The sequence below is a fragment of the Aedes aegypti genome, chromosome 1 (genome assembly GCF_002204515.2).
Source record: "Aedes aegypti strain LVP_AGWG chromosome 1, AaegL5.0 Primary Assembly, whole genome shotgun sequence".
Lineage (NCBI taxonomy): Eukaryota > Metazoa > Arthropoda > Insecta > Diptera > Culicidae > Aedes > Aedes aegypti.
In genome coordinates, this window is record NC_035107.1 from 246,265,801 (window position 1) to 246,283,754 (window position 17,954).

The window sequence follows — 17,954 nt, forward strand, 5'->3', positions numbered from 1 at the left end:
GAATTTGTTTTTTTTTCTACACTCAGACAAATGAATTATCGAAGTACATACGAACCACTTTTGAAAATTCGCCACAATAAATCTGGTTGAAACTCATAGCTTTGCCTTATGAAACCAAAATTAAAAATGTTCTCGCGGCAACCTAGAATTGAACCAGGGACCTTGCTATCGATAGGCTTTAGCTGTTGCACCGCTCGATTATATATATGTAGTTTCGCTCGATAAAAAGGCTATAGTTGTTTGCTTTTTACCGCGTCAAGAAACCGCCGATCCAAAAACATTGAAAATTAATCTGTTTACTGATTTTTGTTTTTGCTGAAAATAGCCCGGGTTGGAAGGAGTCCAATCGCTTAGCGTTCTCCATATCGAACCTAAGTACGAGCTTCCGGATGTACGCCGCTCGATTCTGCTTGCATCCGGCGTTGCTCTTCTCCACCTCAATTCCCAGGACATAAATGAGGATGTACGTTATCCTGCCGTTCTTCTGACGGATGGATAGGCACGGATCCAGCTTAGATTGCTGGAAGCCTATGGACTTGAACACTGAATCCACCTCCTGGTTCCACTCGCGAACGGTGCGACGACTTCATCGTATTCAGTGCCATACTTCGCAGGTGATAGCGCCCTGCGGTCTTCGTGTCCACGAAACATGAGCAATTCGTTCTTCACGTCGTGGCTGCCAGTTGCGATTACTGCCCCCTCCGGTTCTATCACTTCCACTCCCCTCACCTCGTGACCGCGTCGGTCAATTTGACTTACTTTACTTTTGATGCCGCTATGTCCTTCAGGCCATGACCCGCACCACAATGTTACGCCAACTAACTCAGTCCATGGTTGGTAGCCTCCAAATTCTCGATCGATCCAAGATCCTGCTCCACTTGGTCAAACCACTATGCTCGTTGCGCTCCTCTTCTTCTTGTATCGGCCGGATGAATACCATTTTTGCGGGATTGTTGTCCGGCATTCTCACAACGTTCCCGCCCATCGTACCCTTCCAGCTTTGACGACTTTCTGGATACTGGGTTTACCGTGGAGTTACGCAAGTTCGTGATTCATACTTCTCCTCCATATTTTTTCCTCTGTTCTCACATACTTCGCCAAAGATCACTCTAAGCACACGTCGTTCAAAAACTCTTAGCGCTTGCATGTCCTCTTCGAGCATTGTCCACGTCTCATGCCCGTAGAGGACTATCGCTCTTATTAGCGTCTTATACATGGGGTACACTTAGTACGTAGGTGAAGGTTACCAGACCGCAAGGTCTTGTGGAGTCCGTAGTAAGCACGACTTCCGGCAATAATACGCCTCCGAATTTCTCTGTTGCAGTTGTTATCCGACGTTACCGATGACAAATTTGTCCACCACCTCGAACTCATCTCCGTCGATCATCACGCGTCTGCCAATGCGAGCTCTATTGCGCTCGGTTCCTCCAGCCAGCAAATATTTCGTCTTCGACGTATTTATCTTCAATCCAACACCTTCTAGCGCAATATTGAACAGGAGGCAGGAAAAGACCATCGCCTTGTCAAAGTCTTTTGCGTGTTTAAAACGGGTCCGATAACGCACCCGATATCTTCACACAGCACTGTTGTTGCAATCGAAGCAATCCATGATTATTTGAATTTGTAACCAACGAATACCTTCTTATGTACCCACTCTCTTATGTACTATAGCATAGCCACCTAGGCAATACCATAGCAACACTTAGCAACGTAGGTTGTTGATTAGTAATAAATTTTCATTATTAGTTAGACGTTCAACCAGAACAGTCGAGTTTTACTTTACTCTGCAAGAGGTTATGGGCCCAGTATTGGCCATAGCCAAGAAGAAATTTTTTTTTTTTCTCAAGAAGTGAAGCCACGTGGAAGAAGTTAGTTCAAGATGACGAACGGTCAGCAGGTGAACGGAAGCGGAGCTGGATCGCAGGGCACTGGAAGCGGAGGACTGCCGGCCGCTGGAGGCGGAGCCGGAGTGCCGGCCGCAGGAAACGGTCGGATCAATGCGGTCGCTCTACCGATCATCGAGAAGCTGAAGGGGCGTGAAAACTACACCACGTGGGCGTTCGCCATGAAGATGACGCTCATTCGAGAAGGTTCCTGGTACACGGTGTTGCCAGCCCAAGGCCAGGCTATCGATGATGAGGTCAGTTTGCGTGCGTTGGCCACAATTTGCTTGAGCCTGGAGACGACGAACTACAGTCTCGTCCAGGACGCAAAGGATGCCAAGGAGGCCTGGGACAAGCTGCGGAATGCTTTCCAGGACAACGGTCTGACGAGGAGAATCGGGTTGCTGAGGAAGCTCACATCCATTCGGCTGGACGAGTGCGGCAGCGTGGAATCGTACGTCGACGAGCTGATGTCCACAGCGCATAAACTTGTGGGAATCGGCTTCAGGGTCGACGACACATGGCTTGCTGCATTGTTGCTGATGGGACTTCCGGAGAACTACGAACCCATGATTATGGGACTTGAGGCGTCGGGGACTGCGTTAACGTCGGACGCGGTGAAGGCAAAAATTTTGCAGGACGTGAAGCTGCCGACCCAAGACCAGCGGCGGTGACGGAGCGTTGTACTCGAACCCAAAATCGAGGCGGCGTGGTGGCAACAATGGTCCTACGAAGAAGGATGACACGTGCCACAACTGCAAGAAGCGGGGGCATTTTGCAGCCAAGTGTCCACAGAAGCAAAACTCACCAAGAACGGCTGGCAAAGCTTTGTGCAGCGTTTTTGCGATGGGCGAGGTAAGCGATAAAGAGTGGTATTTCGATTCCGGCGCCACGTGCCACATGTCTCGGAGTGGCGATGGTTTCGTCAAGCAACACCGCATGGCGCACCCGGTGGCAACGGCGAACAACGGCAGCATGATGTCAGTCGCGAAGGGTCTGGTCAAGTTGGATCTCTCGGAAGGCCCGATCGAAGTGAAGGAAGTGCTGCAGATTCCGGAACTGGCCACCAATCTCCTATCCATCAGCAAGATTTGCCAAAAGGGGCTGAAGGTGGTCTTCGACGCGGACAAGTGTGAGGTTCGTGAGCACGATGGGATCGTGATCGCATCCGGTACGCAGTCAGGCGGCCTGTACAAGCTGAACCGGAAGCACGAGCAGGCAATGCTTACACCGAGCACCGGTATCTGGCACCGACGGCTTGGTCACCTCAATCGTCAGAGCTTGCGGAAGCTGATGGCGATGGCAGACGGCATCGAGTTGGCAAACGACGTCATCCCCGAGTGCATCGCTTGTATCGAGGGTAAGCATGCACGTAATCCTTTTCCTTCCAGTGAGTCGCGAGCCGAAGGGCTATTGGATTTAGTCCACTCGGACCTGGTCGGACCCATCGAAGTTCCATCTGTCGGTGGCAGTCGCTATGTGATGACGTTCATTGACGATGCGAGTCGAATGGTGTTCCTCTATTTCCTGGAACGAAAGAACGAAGCGTTTGGGGCCTACGAAAATTTCAAGGCCATGACCGAGCGCCAGACAGGGAAGAAGTTGAAGGTTCTTAGGACGGACAACGGGACCGAATACGTCAACAAGACCTTCAGGACCAGCATGGCGAAAGATGGAGTGCGGCACTGGAAGACTTGTCCGTACACCCCTGAGCAGAACGGGGTAGCGGAGAGAATGAACCGGACACTCATCGAGAAGGCCAGAAGCATGCTAAACGATTCGCGCCTGCCAAAAGAATTTTGGGCCGAGGCGGTTTCAACGGCGGCGTACCTCGTCAACCGAAGCCCGACGAGGTCACTCCAGACCACTCCTGAAGAAGCTTGGACCGGTAAGAAGCCGGATTTGCAACATTTGCGCATTTTCGGGTCGCTAGCACTAGTCCACGTCCCGAAGCAACGAAGGAAGAAGTTCGACGCCAAATCCCGGAAAGCCGTTTTCGTAGGATATGCCGATGGTACCAAGGGGAACCGTGCGTACGATCCGGTCAAGCGTTCAGTCCAGATCAGCCGTGACGCGATTGTGGTTCAAGAGGGATAACCGCAAAATTTGGTCGGAATCAGCGAGGAACAGCAGCAGATACAGTTCATGGAGCTGTACACAGTCGACGAGCCGAACGCAAGTGGCGGACAACACCCGGTTGTGGAACCGAGTGTCGGCGACGACGATGTCGACGAAGACGATTCTGAGGAGTCGGCTGCATCCGATAGCGGCTCAAGTGATCTTGAGTTCATGGACCTCCTGGATTCCGAGAATGAGCCTGCGCTCCCGTCGCAACTTGATAGGCCAGCTGTTGAGCAGCAAGGGCTTAGGCGCAGCGACCGGGAGCGCCGAACACCAGCCAAGTATTCTGATTACGTTACGTATAGTTCGTTTTCTGGCGAAGTTGTTTCCCCCCAGTCCACCCCGATGTGCCCCAAGACGTCGTTCGATAACCCGCAAAGCTACGAAGAAGCCCCCAAAAGGGCAAAGAGGACAGCGAAATCATGCTCTTGTGTTGACGGAGAAACCAACCTCAGTTCATCCCAAAAGCAATGATGATGTGTTTGCAGAGCCTCGCAGTAAGCTAGAGCTGTCAAATGGAAGATGTGCGTTTGGATAGAGCCAACGTTTCTCTCCACTCTCTCAGCCACGGATTATTCAACCAACAGCGAATGCTGGTTCATAATTGTTATGAGCGTACGAGGTCGCTTCATCTATCAGATCAAGATGAGCAGAATAAAGCCTGCCCCGGTGGTACGATATTCCACCATTCGATACCTTCTGGCGCTGGCAGTGAAGCACGACCTTGACGTGGAGCAGATGGATGCCGTCACTGCGTTCCTTCAAGGGGAACTATCGGACGAGGTCATCTACATGGAGCTACCGAGAGGGTTTGCTGGCACCTCGAAGCAAGTGTGTCGGTTGCGAAAGGCACTTTACGGGCTCAAACAGTCGAGCCGTGTCTGGAACAACCAGCTGGACCAGGCCTTGAAGAAATTCGGACTGGAGCAATCGAAGGTCGACCCGTGCCTGTATTTCCGGATCGACGGTGAGAATATGATTTTCGTCACAATCTACGTGGACGATTTCATGATCTTCACTAACGATGCCAAGCTGAAGCAGAAGTTGAAATCGTTTCTGCACAACTGCTTCAAGATGAAGGACCTCGACGAAGCGAATTTCTGCCTGGGACTGAGGATCACGCGGGACAGGAAGAATGGCAAGCTGTGGATAGATCAGGAGCACTACGTCGACAGCATTTTGCAGCGGTTCAACATGGCGAACTGCCACCCAGTCTCCACGCCAGCGGAGGCGAGTGTCAAACTGGACAAGTCCATGTCCCCGACGACACCGGAAGAGACGCGCGAAATGAAGGAGGTACCCTACCAGGAGGCAGTGGGCTGTCTCACGTATCTGGCGCAAACGACGCGGCCGGATATCAGTTTCGCGGTCAACCAAGTTAGCCAATTCAACGCGAATCCCGGACGTACCCACTGGAATGCTGTCAAGCGCATTATGCGGTACCTGCGAGGTACCCGATCGAGCCGACTGACGTACTCCAAAGAACGTTGCGCGGATTTGGTTGGCTACACAGATGCCGATTGGGGAGGAGAGCCGGATTCCAGGAAGTCCACCACCGGATACGTCTTCACGTTCATGGGAGGAGCTGTGTCGTGGAACGTAAAACGGCAACCAACAGTTGCATTGTCCTCGTGCGAAGCGGAATACGTTGCGCTTTCTCGCACGGTCCAGGAAGCACTTTGGTGGCACCACTTCCAATCGCAGATTTTCGGCGTGCGAGCGATTCCCATCCGGTGCGACAATCAATCAGCCATCTGTATCGCACGGAACCAAGGATACAATCCACGAACGAAGCACATGGACATTAAGCACCATTTTGTCCGAGATGTGCTGGATCAAGGAGTAGTCGAACTGGGCTACGTGAACACAAAGCAGCAACCTGCCGACGGATTCACCAAGGCCCTTGTAAATCAGAAACTGGAAGAGAATAAGAAGTTAATTGGATTCGTTGCTTAAGGAGGAGTGTTGCAATCGAAGCAATCCATGATTATTTGAATTTGTAACCAACGAATACCTTCTTATGTACCCACTCTCTTATGTACTATAGCATAGCCACCTAGGCAATACCATAGCAACACTTAGCAACGTAGGTTGTTGATTAGTAATAAATTTTCATTATTAGTTAGACGTTCAACCAGAACAGTCGAGTTTTACTTTACTCTGCAAGAACTGTACACTATCCATTGTTGCCTTGATCAGTCTAGCCAGATTCCCGAGAAAACCATTCTTGTCCATAATTTGACAATTTGACTTAATGATAGTAGATTGAGCGGTATTGAAGGGATATACTTCACGTTGTTCACTGCGATTGCACTTTCAGGCCAATATTTCGGTTTCAAATTCACGCTGCCAGTAGCTACGATGTTCATCGCTCCTTTATTGGCCGCCATCACCACACCGCTCCCCGCTAGATCATAGATTAGCCACTCTCGATTTTTCATGAAATGATCCGAAGCACTTTAATTGAAAATCTAGCTGTCGCCCGTATTACCAATATTCACAGCAGGAACTGTACAGAAATCGGATCCTGGTTATTTGTCCCTACTTACAACATCGCTTGTACTTCGGTCCCTTCGGCTGTTCAGCTGACCTTTCCTCGGTTACACCTTTCTTCTGCCTTAAAGGGAACAATTTCCGGCCTACAAAAGCGGTCTTGTCCGTCCTCGCTTCGACTTCTTGAAGTAGCTTGGTTTTGATGCTGTCCCCGGAGATAACCAGACCGGAATTCTCCAACGCCACGATCATAGGCTCATACTCCTCTGGAAGTGTTGCAAGAAGTAGCTGGTGTGCGGTGGATCAAGAAGGTGGTCACTCTACGCATTGTGCCTTGCGCAACTATGGCACATTTCGGCGCACTGACTGGTACAGTTTGTTTTATAATGTGTTGCTATAAAAATCACAGTGAACTGAATTTTCACTCTCAGCAATCGTTGAGTTTTCTGAGGCTTCAGCTTCGAAAAGAACCTGCTAGCACTAGCAATTTTACATTTATATTTTTTTGATTTCAGATCGAAGTGGCACCAAACAAGCAGAACCCATCGAATCAAACAGTGTGTGATGGAATACGCTTTATCTTCGCGTTTTATACTAAATTCATAGCACATCTGCCAAAAGGACACTTGTCTTAAAAGCTCCTCCAGCGTGGAGCTCGTCCAGGTCAGCTGCACCATCATCCTTCCGAGCTCGACCTCTCCGATCAGCCAGCATCCGTACCTTCAGCCTCGTTCTCAGCATCTTGGCCTCCTACTCATGAGCACCTCGTCCAAGCCACCTCTCGTCTAGACTCCACCTCCCGTCCCGCTACCTCCTCAGCGAGACTCTGTCTCCTCGTCCAGGTGCTTCCATTGAAGCCGACTCAGCGTCGTCCAGGAGTTCCTGGGTCCATAACCTGTTGAAAATAATAACCTACAAAACAACCAGGCCTGGTAGCGGTATACCGTTCCATCCGCAGGCTACTGACTGATAACGCTACCAGCCAGCTCCTCTCTTTTATTTCATGTCTGGGTACGCATATTAACAATATTTTTCGCTAAGCGTTACCTCTACAATTCATACCCATACACATCTCCACTGTGTGATGTACCTGCTCTCCAACACCAATGACCTTGCCTTCTTTCTTCAAGAACGCTACTGAACCAGTAAACAGCACGTCCACAACTGAATTAGCGAACTTCTTAAACGACATAAGATTGTCACGCAAATCCGGAACCAAAAGAACGTCTTGCATACGTAGGGGAACTCTTCAATTTCTGTATCCTGCGATTGTTCCGGTAACCTTTACTTCCAAAGTTCTCCGGCTTTGGCAACGTTGATGACCACTGCCTGCTACAGTCTCTTGAACGTTAAGAATACCAGGGTGTCTACTCGTTTACCGAAATGAAATTCCCTGATATTTCCAGGTTTTTTCCAGGTTTTATAAATTAGTTCCAGGTTCAACAAATACTCTAATTTTATATGACCAAAACAAACTAATGACAATTTTAAAAAGTGTTTTAAAGTGTATTCACTCTTCTAGACATTATAAAAGAATGTGCTAACAATATTAAAGCCTAATTCGAATATTCATGTGAATTGTAATAAATAATGATGGTGTTTTTTTTTTATTTTGTTTGTAAAAGTTCTGTCTATCATCGTGTTTAGAAAACGGATAATAAAGTTCCCGTGTTATCGAATCTGACCAGTATATCATTTACAAATGTGGTAATTTAGGTAAATGATTAGTTGATTGCATTTCATTCGAAAACTTTCAAGAGCTCTGAATGAATCATGATTTTAAAAAAAATAATTCGAAGTTGTTTAAATTCCAGATAACTTATCCGGAATCGGTTTTTCCGAAATTGAATATTTTCCAATAATTTTAGAATTTGTTCATGAAACATGGCTGGTAGGGACTGAGTGTTTTGAAAATAGAAAATTCAGAAACCTCTTGCTTGAAAAAAGAGACCTAACAGTAATCAAAAAACAAATCGAACCCAACGGGAACCAGGAGAAAAGAGTTTGATTTTTTGTGGAATCAGACCTGATATTTCTCTGAGAATAATTTTTTGTTTGAACTTCCTTGAGATATTACGACAAATAATAGTGTTTGTATTACTGCTTTTTCAATGTTTTTTCCAAAGAATTTCATCAGAAATAATCTTTTTTTTTTTTTTTTTTTTTTTTTTTTTTTTTTTTTTTTTTTTTTTTTTTTTTTTTTTTTTTTTTTTGTCGGTAGCGATAGGGGTAGTACTGACACTCTTAATCTGCCCTAAGCTCCTTCCCAGCATTTGCTTTTATAAGCCTCTATTGCGTTCATCACACAGACGTTCCTACACGCAAAAAAATTGTGCGGTAAAAACTACCATTTTAGGGGGTTAACTTAAGCGCTCGCACCGGCAATTTTCAGCAGACCAGAAATGCGCTTGATTTTACCATGTCTGTAGTCGAAATCAGATTGTTGTTAATTATTTCTGTCAAATGTACCAGTAATGTGGTGTGATGTACCGTAAACATAGTAAATTGGTCTGAAATTGCATGGTAGTTTCAAGAATGGGCGTAGTCAGCTAAAATAGTAATTTTTACCACAGTATTTTTTCCCGTGTAAGCAATGTTGCTCAAATGGTCACTGTGTACGCTAGCAGCAATCAGCCCTTGCCGTAGTTTTGCAGTGTAGTAGTTCAGACTACTATCAAACTATGATAAGGCCTGAAATGCTACTAGAGTGGTTAAAGTGAAGAACGAAATAGTTTTATTAAAAGGTCCTCATTCCCCATTTCATTTCATCACTCACTATTGACACTTTTATTTTCGACACTATCACGTATAACACCGATTATCACTCATCACTTTTCACAGCACACCATTTTCATATAAATTCATTGTTATTATTTACCATTTACCATCTGTTATCATTACTAAGTAATTAAAAGATAATCAATTGACATTTTTCATTATTTTTGTTGCTGTTGAGCCATTACTATTCGAACTACGATTTAGCACTACGATCAAGAAAGTTGCAGTAAAAAATCACTTCGATCCATTCTTCTGCACTCGCTGTCATTATTAACTTTTTTATCATGTACGTTTGAAGAACTAGGTACAACTAAGCAATAAGTTTATATTCAGAGAAATGATTGCACAATGTATTATGGCCATTATTAAATTAGTAGAGTTCACATCATTATTACTATATTTTTACAAAACTATCAGAATCACTTCCACTTTCATTTTCAAATTTTCATCACCATAGATTTTATTATAAAATCACTATTAGCACCTTCACAATCACTAAATTTAATAACGACGAGTAAAACGCACAGTTCCACCAAACACCCATTCTTATGTTGCATTATAAAACGATTGATCACACGTTAGCTTCGAAACTTAACAACCATTACTGATTAGTACAAAGGATGCTACAGCTCGTGGTAAACGAACTGAACCATCAACAACCAGCACTGGTTTATAAGTAACTAATGAGCCCTGGCGGTCCCTCCGTTCGAAGAGGACCTGATAATATGCCGAAACGTATTAACAGATCCTCCGCCTGAATGCAGCCGTTTCATGATAAATCATGAACCGTTGGAGGTGTGCCAAAGTATTGGGAAGGTGATATGTTTCACAGACGGGTATTATTATGGTGCACCTTTTACTTTGGCACCGTCAAACCCTGTGATCGTGGCCAGGGAATTTCATCAGAAATAATCTCAGGTATTTGGCCAAACATCCAGATATAACTCTGAAGATTTCTTCAAATTAGATAAATGGACACATATTTTAATTTGTGAGATTTGATTTTTTCTCCAGGACTTCATTTAGTAATTATTTCCCATAAAATCACTTCAAGAATTTTCCTAAAGTATTTCGCTAAGAATTTTATTTTGGATATCTTAAATAACAACCTGAATTTTTCCAAAAAAAATCACAGGAATTACCTCGAAGATTTCATCAGGATTTACTTCATATATAATTTCAGATATTTTTCAAGAAAACCTCTAGTCCTCAAGGTTTTTTTTCGGCGATTTTCCCATCAGTTTCCTAGAACATCGTCCAAGGCTCCCGTTTTAAACATGTTGCAATATACAACCTGAAATGCCTTCAGGGATTTCTCAGGATTTCCTACATAATTGTCCTTCAGAATTTCTTTAAGATTTTGACTACGAATTTCTCTAAGGATATATTGAGAAATTACTCCAGAGAAAGCTTCTAAGATTTCTTTGGAAAGTACAGTAACAAGAAATCCAGGAAATTCTAGTATCAGTAACTCCTTCTGTAAAATTAAGAAATTTCTCAATGAAGTTTTCACAGATTTTGCCCAGTATTCTTCCATAAGTTTTTCGTGATGAATTTCCAAAGCAAATATTAGAGTAACCTCTAAAAAAAAACTTGTGCAAGTTCTTAAGTCATTCTTGATAAATAGGAATTTTTAGAGAAACTCTTGACAAAACTTAAGAGTAATTGCTAAAATTATTGAAAAAAAAAAAAACAGATCAATATTGAATCTCTGTGAAGCAACTCCTTGAAGAACGAAATCGCTAAGAAATTGGTAGGAATGATCGAAGGATTTCTTGGAAAAATAGTTGTAGTAGTAACTAATGTGGAATCTTAGATGAATTTTTGAGAATTCTATGGTATTTTTTTATTTGATTCATTGAGGAATGTTTGGGACAACTGTAATCCTTGGTTGAAATGCAGAGGAAATTCCAAAAATAAATAATAGAGTAACTGAACCACGAAACACAGGTCGAATATGAAATGTTCCTAATAGATTTACTGATTAATAACTCGAGGATTTTTTGTAACAATTCTTTGAAGTGAATGTGGACATAATGGCGTAGAAATTCTTAAAAAAAAAAACTGAAAGCTTATGAATCAACCTTTGCGGGCTTCTTGGAAGATATTCTGTGGGAATCTTTGGAAGATCTGATAGAGTTACGGCTGGAAAATTCGGTTGAAGAATTATTGAAAAAAATATCTCGAGGAAGTCCTAGAATAGTCTTTGGAAAAAAATTGAAGAAATCTCTAAGGAAATGACTGGAGGTAGTAACGTTGAATTGCTCGAGGATGTCTTGAATCAAATTCTGGTGACATTCCCTTAAGAACTGGTGACATTCCCTTAAAAATTGCTGGTAGAATTGGTAGAGATTCCTGGAGAGAATTCTGCATTAGTCCTTGAAAGTATTCCAGATGAAATATCTGGAGAAAACACAAGGAAAATTCTTGGAATATTTTCTCTAGAAATATGTGAAAAATTTCTGAAAGAATTAGTTGAATAGTCTCGTAACAAGCTCTGAAAGTTTCTCGAGGCCTTATAGAATATTGCATCAGAATTCACAACAAGCAAGTTAGGGAAAAAGATCCTTTAGAGACCATATTGGTTGAAATAGGGACCTTTCATCATAAATAGAGACTTATAAGAGATTTTAATAAAAATAGAGACCAAGTCTCTGAAAAAAACCCTACCCCCAGCCCTTGATATGTGAATCCAATACTGATCAAATATATCTGAAGATATTTGATGTTTAGATAAGGCGATAAAGTTCCATATCTGAAAAGATCCTCACTGAATAACTTAAGTAACGTTATGATAGATGGCGTAGCCGATTTTTTTTATTGAAGAGAGTATTTTGGAAAGTAATGGTAATCTCTGGATTTTGACGCAAAAATCCTTTGAAGTGAACATATTCTACCATGAATTACTGCCTCAAAATATTTTCCCTGATTGTAATTCAAATTCCCTGAGAATTCCAGGTTTTTTCCAGGTTGAATAAAATTCCCTGATAATTCCAGGTTTTCCAGGTTTTTCCAGGTAGTAGACACCCTGAATACGTGTTGTCTACAGAGTTGCTCGCTGTCACCATCAACGCTTAAATTTGTGCAGGCCGACTGCGATACAATGGACCGATGCACGAGTTCACTATCTGACGTTTGAGCGGTGCCGTGTTATTTATGTGACCATGGCAACGAGTGAATTCGGCACCGCTCAAACGTCAAATTAGTGAACTCGTGCATTGATCCATTCGGATCAATCTATATCACATCAACATCCTGCTCTCTACTCCATCGCCAGTGCATTGATGGCAATAGACTATGGGTATCACTGATGGGTTAAGTTTAGCCTTAAATTAGGCAAATAAAATGGCAATTTATCAGTACGATATTTTGGGCAGTGACAGATTGAAACTACGTGTTGGTCACTGAAAAGCATTGAAAGCATGGATAATTACTACAAAGACAAATTAAAGACCCCCATGTCCCTTGCAGTTGCCCAAAATTTTATGGCTCATAAGGTAATCTAGAATGCCGTTCAAATTGTACTGCGATCTGTCAAACTTGGGTACCTTTTACACTACCGAGGGACCAAATGCAGTACTAGAAGTGGTACCCAATCTGAGCCCGAGTGCGACGGACCTGATTACTACGTGATCAATAATTCTGCGGTGATTATGATCTAGAGTACGATGTCGCATCACTGCTGTTGGTTGTCAAATCAATGTGATTCTTCGTTTTGGCGTTACGTCCCAACTGGGACAAATCCTGCTTCTCAGTGTTCAATGAGCACTTCCACAGTTATTAACTGAGAGCTTTATATATCTGTGGCAGGTACGTACAGTGAAACCTCCATGAGTCGATATTGAAGGGACCATCGACTCATGGAAATATCGAGTCATGGAACAGCAATCCTTTGGAAAGCTGTTTCTAGGGACCATCATAGTAACCATGAAATTTTGTTTTTAGGTTCGCATGAGTCGATATCGAGTCATGGAATATCGACTCATGGAGGTATCACTGTAGATACTCTATGCCCTGGGAAGTCGAGAAAATTTCCAACCCGAAAAGAACCTCGACCGGTGGGATTTGAACCCACGAACCCCCACCTTGGTCTTGCTGAATAGCTGCGCGTTTACCGCTACGGCTATCTGGGCCCTAATCAAAGTGATATTGATAGTGCATCAGCCATCAGCTGATATGATTGATATTAAGCACCTCTGGTTATTTATCTAAATCCCAGAATTTTCATCGAAATTATAAAATTCCAACAAGAATCCTAGAATGACTACCGGATTCACAGAGACGCGATACAAACATTTCAGAATGCTAATCAAAATTCCAGAACTATTTCGTCTTCTGAAGGCCTTCTGGCACATAAACGTATGTAGCGCAACATTGCCACCAGATGATAATTATTTACATATATTCACTGAAATAATCAAGATATTTTCACTTACTCACTTTACTTATTTGTTCCGTAGTGCTTTAAAATAGTTCAAATTTAATGTATTTGTTTTATTACTTTAACCGTTTTAACAAATCAATATGTGATCAAGATAAATTTCGTTTAGCAACAGAAAAATGAAAACCAACTCGCTAAAACTAATAGAATAACACTGTGAACAAAAACATAACGTATCTTACCTATGCAATTAGGTATGCCACGCTTACTCATCATCGTCCGACGAGACGATTGCAATCACTATATCCGACAGCGCAGAACTTGAGAATCCATAAAAATCACCCTCAGCGTCCAGACTAGCCGACATAGCATCGTCATCCGCTTCGTTCTCGTTAGAGCTTTCTTGTTTCGAAACTCTCGTTGGCGGAGTTACTTCGCTTGACGTCTCTTCCCGGTATAGAAGCTGATTCCCATCCAGATGACTACGAACCTGAACATATCCCAGCACCAACGCAATCTGCCCCAGCGAAATGCTCGACGAACAGTCCTTCTTCACGACGTTCAGATCTACGGTTCCCAGCGGCACGCGAGGAAGCTTCACCTTGATTTCCTCGTACAGTCCCCGTGACAAACCGACCCGTTCGAAATCCGACCAGCCAAAATTGAGCCCGTGCCGGATTGCATCCCCCAGCTGCTGATAGATCTGCATCTCTGTTTGGCGTCGGAACTTCGCAATCTCCTGAACAGAACGCCCTTCTTTGAACAACGTCCAGGTCGTGATCTGGAAGAACGTTATCTTGTCCTTCATGAGTGGGTATTGCTGCAGAACCTGCTGAATGGTTGGCAATTCCCCGACTTTTGCCCGAATGCAGTCAACGAATGGTTGCCCAAACTTCTGGATTTTAACATCCGAGAATCCAGCGATTTTGGCGGCTTTCAGTTCGTCTATGGTCAGGGGACGCAACTGGGTCAGCTGACGCATAGCGTTGCGGGACGTGACCACGTGCGGTTTGCAGCCGTGCGAAATGGCCAATTGATCGCGTATGGTTCTAATGGCTTCAAGCATTTCTTCAGTGAACTTAGCTTTAGAGTAAGATGTTGGAAGTGATGACGGTGAGGTGATTGCAACAGGTGCCAACGAAAGTCCTTTGTATCGAACCGCACAAATGTCACAGCAGTCCCGACGCGCCGGCAATGTGTTGACGCTACCTGTGGACAAAGGAAGGTGATGTGAGTTAGTAATTTAACGATTGTATAACAATTCGTGGTGTACCATTTTGGTAACTTGGGTGAGAGTAAAAGTTCGACTTCAGTGGAATAATCAACATTTCCAGGAAAACTATTACAGTTGAAAAGTCATAATCGTCGATCATTGCGCCGAGGTACTTAGGAGATCGCTTTGATGGGATTGTGTGTCCTCCGACGTAGACCTCTGAACTGCTGAGGAGCCGTGCAGTTGCTGACCAGTACAACCTTCGTTTTATGACGAGCCAACCGTAGCTTGACTCCAGGTATCCACCTATCCTCCTCTTCAGCAGTCTTGTCCGTTATCGCAAGAACGACGTCATCCACGAACCCGACGATCTTTACTTCATCCGACAGTTTCAATGTTTGCATTCCACCGTACTTCATTTTCCACAGTTTTGAACCTAGCATGGATCACTGTGGAAAACCAGTATCCGGTTCTGAAAGTAGCTTTGCAGAACTTTATACAGACATTCGGGAATCCGCATTCTGTGTAGGGCTGCGACGATAGCCTCCCAACTGGCCGGCACTGTTAAACGCGTTCTTAACATCTATCGTTACCACTGTGATTACCTCTCCTCTTCTACTTGGACGCTTTCTCCGCGCAAGGCGATGACCATCCGAATAGCATCTACCGTCGAAGTCTTTTCCGGAATCCAAACTGCCTTTTCGACAATCTCTTCACTCAACTAGGGTTGTCTATTACGGCTTAACCAGCCGACGGTGTTTTGAAAATACCTGAAGGTCGTAGACACAAAAGTCAATTTGGACAAATTGAGATGTAAGATTGTGAAAAATAATAGAATCGTTCTGGTGGGCTTCGATCCCACGACTCCCTATACGCTAGACTGGGCGTGTTAACCAACTACGCCACAGAACGGGTAACGATTCTGCAGCGCAATCGGCCAACCTGAAACCAAAGTCCGTCACGACCCCATTTTCTCCTTCACAACTTCCACGCCTTTCGTGTAGATCTTCAGGTTGCTGAGGATGACCTTCTGCATAAGTTTACCAAGAGTTGCTGGATACTCATAATGGTCTATATGAAGCAGAAATTCTTGGCGGTTTTCCCGGTCTTTGCAGCAACACCAGCTTCTGCACCTTCCTTCTAGACACTTTTGTAACGCTGTCCTGAATATATCTGGGAACGCTAAGATTGCTACGCTACGTTAGGATAATATCAGAACCAGAAGCTTTGTTCAGCATCGATTCTTTTGCAGCCGTTATTAGCTTAGCGTTATAAACTTTAATATTAGCATTTTCTTCATCTTTGTTAGCGTACGGTGTGGGCGGCCACACGGTGGTTGCATACGTCAGAAAGAGACCGTCGACTATCACATTCAGTTTGTCGGAGCACATTTCCGCTGGTGTTACTGGGCCCTTAATCTTCGCCATCACTACTCAATAGGCGTTGTCCCAGGGAATTGCGTCAGCTTCTTGGCACATCTCCTTGTAGCAGTTCGATTTATTCGTCGCTAGCTCCCGTTCAAATGGGACTCTGACCAACCGGTAGGTCACCTTACGCTCTTCAATGCTGGCTTCCGATTTAGCTCTCTGCTTGCGTCTCCTGGCTCTTAAGCAGGCTACAGTCTGTCGTTCCACCAGTATGCAGGACGCCGCTGATCCATTGGCTCCAATTTTCTCGATATAGTTGCGCCAAAGGCTCTCACCAACGCTTCTGTCAGCTCTCCTATATTTGAAGCGTCGCTTACTGCTCGGAGTGCTTCGACGAAAAGATTCGTAAAAAGTTCCTTGTCGAAATCCTTCGTCGTCCACCTTCGTTCTCCATTCCTCCTCTGCCATACTGCACAACTTCTCTGGTCAACGCAGTAGTGGATCACTTGATGGTCACTGCGTATTCTTCGCTAACTCCTCAGTTCGTACTGTTAATCAGCAACGGATGATGGATTCTTCAGCCTTACGTCGAGTTTCGCCAAAGTTTCCAGCAAACTGTACCCTCTCGCGTTGGTTAGACCCCATTGTACCCATCATTGAAGTCTCCTTCGATGATTACCGGCGTTCGACCGATCAGCTTGTCGGTTAGTTTCACACAAAGATTACGTTGATTTTGACGATCATGAAACTCGTATGAGCGTTCGACTACTTCTTGGATGGGGAATCGACCCATTACTTGGACCCAATTGCCATTATTGAGAGGAACCCGATATGGTTCTGCAACGATTGCAACGTCGCACTTTGTTCCCGTTGACGACTGCCATAACAGTTGTTGTGCGGCGTCACAACGATTGAGGTTCACTTGCGTTATCTTCGTCATCATTACTGACCTGCCTTAGCCTACTGATATTTGGGGCATTGAAAGCCATATGTCGTAAAGGCGTTACCATCCTACGCTCTACACAGCGTCTTCAAATAGCCCCTTTCAACGCGATCTTATCCATCACATTTCCTGCAGAGTTCAGACCTGTACGAGCCTGTGCAGTTCATTTCTTGAGGCCCAAAATCCATGCATCTGAAACATCACTCTACCAACTTTACTGTCAATCGGATAGTAACTATTTACATGCCCCTTTTTGCTTTCCTCAGCCAAATTGACTAAGGTGCTTTTGCAAGGTTGCATTCGACCTCTGCCTTTTGGGATAAGGCTATCACACTCGCTTCACTTGTCTTCCAGCGACTGCGTAACGAGCTCCCGGTAGGCTGAACTTTTGATCAGAACACATCTCCTTTCTGGTTGCGCTTGTTTCTCAACCTGTTCTCACCCAGCTTCTTCAGCTCTGGATAATTCCTCATTTTTCTTAGAATCGTCACGTAGGTTGCTAGCGACAACAACGAACTTCTCACGAAGTGACCGTCACTTTTTACGGTACCTTTATTTTTCTGTTCCACATCTTTCGTACTGCACTCTTTTCTTTCAAGTTTTTGACGTTGCGCCAATCACTGCGTTATTCTTCTCGCTGACGCAATTCTGATAGATTCTCTGCTTTTTACCTGAAGTCTACTTCGTGCTTTTTTCCGAGCGGATGTTCGTATTGCTCCTAGACGTCTCCTGTGGAACGGCTGTTGCTTTCACCGGCATTTCCGGCTTTTCCACT

At 44.4% G+C, this 17,954-nt stretch overlaps 1 protein-coding gene across 1 annotated transcript in view; it reads right to left on the reverse strand.

Moving 5' to 3' along the window:
• Positions 1 to 13,748: 13,748 nt before the first annotated feature.
• LOC110674056 (Werner syndrome ATP-dependent helicase-like) overlaps positions 13,749 to 17,954 on the reverse strand; it is a 40,178-nt gene continuing 35,972 nt past the window's right edge. Inside the window, exon 3 of the mRNA XM_021837400.1 lies at positions 13,749 to 14,865. Coding sequence (XP_021693092.1) covers positions 13,922 to 14,865 — 944 coding nt within the window. The 3' untranslated portion in view covers positions 13,749 to 13,921. The remainder of the gene's footprint in view (positions 14,866 to 17,954) is intronic.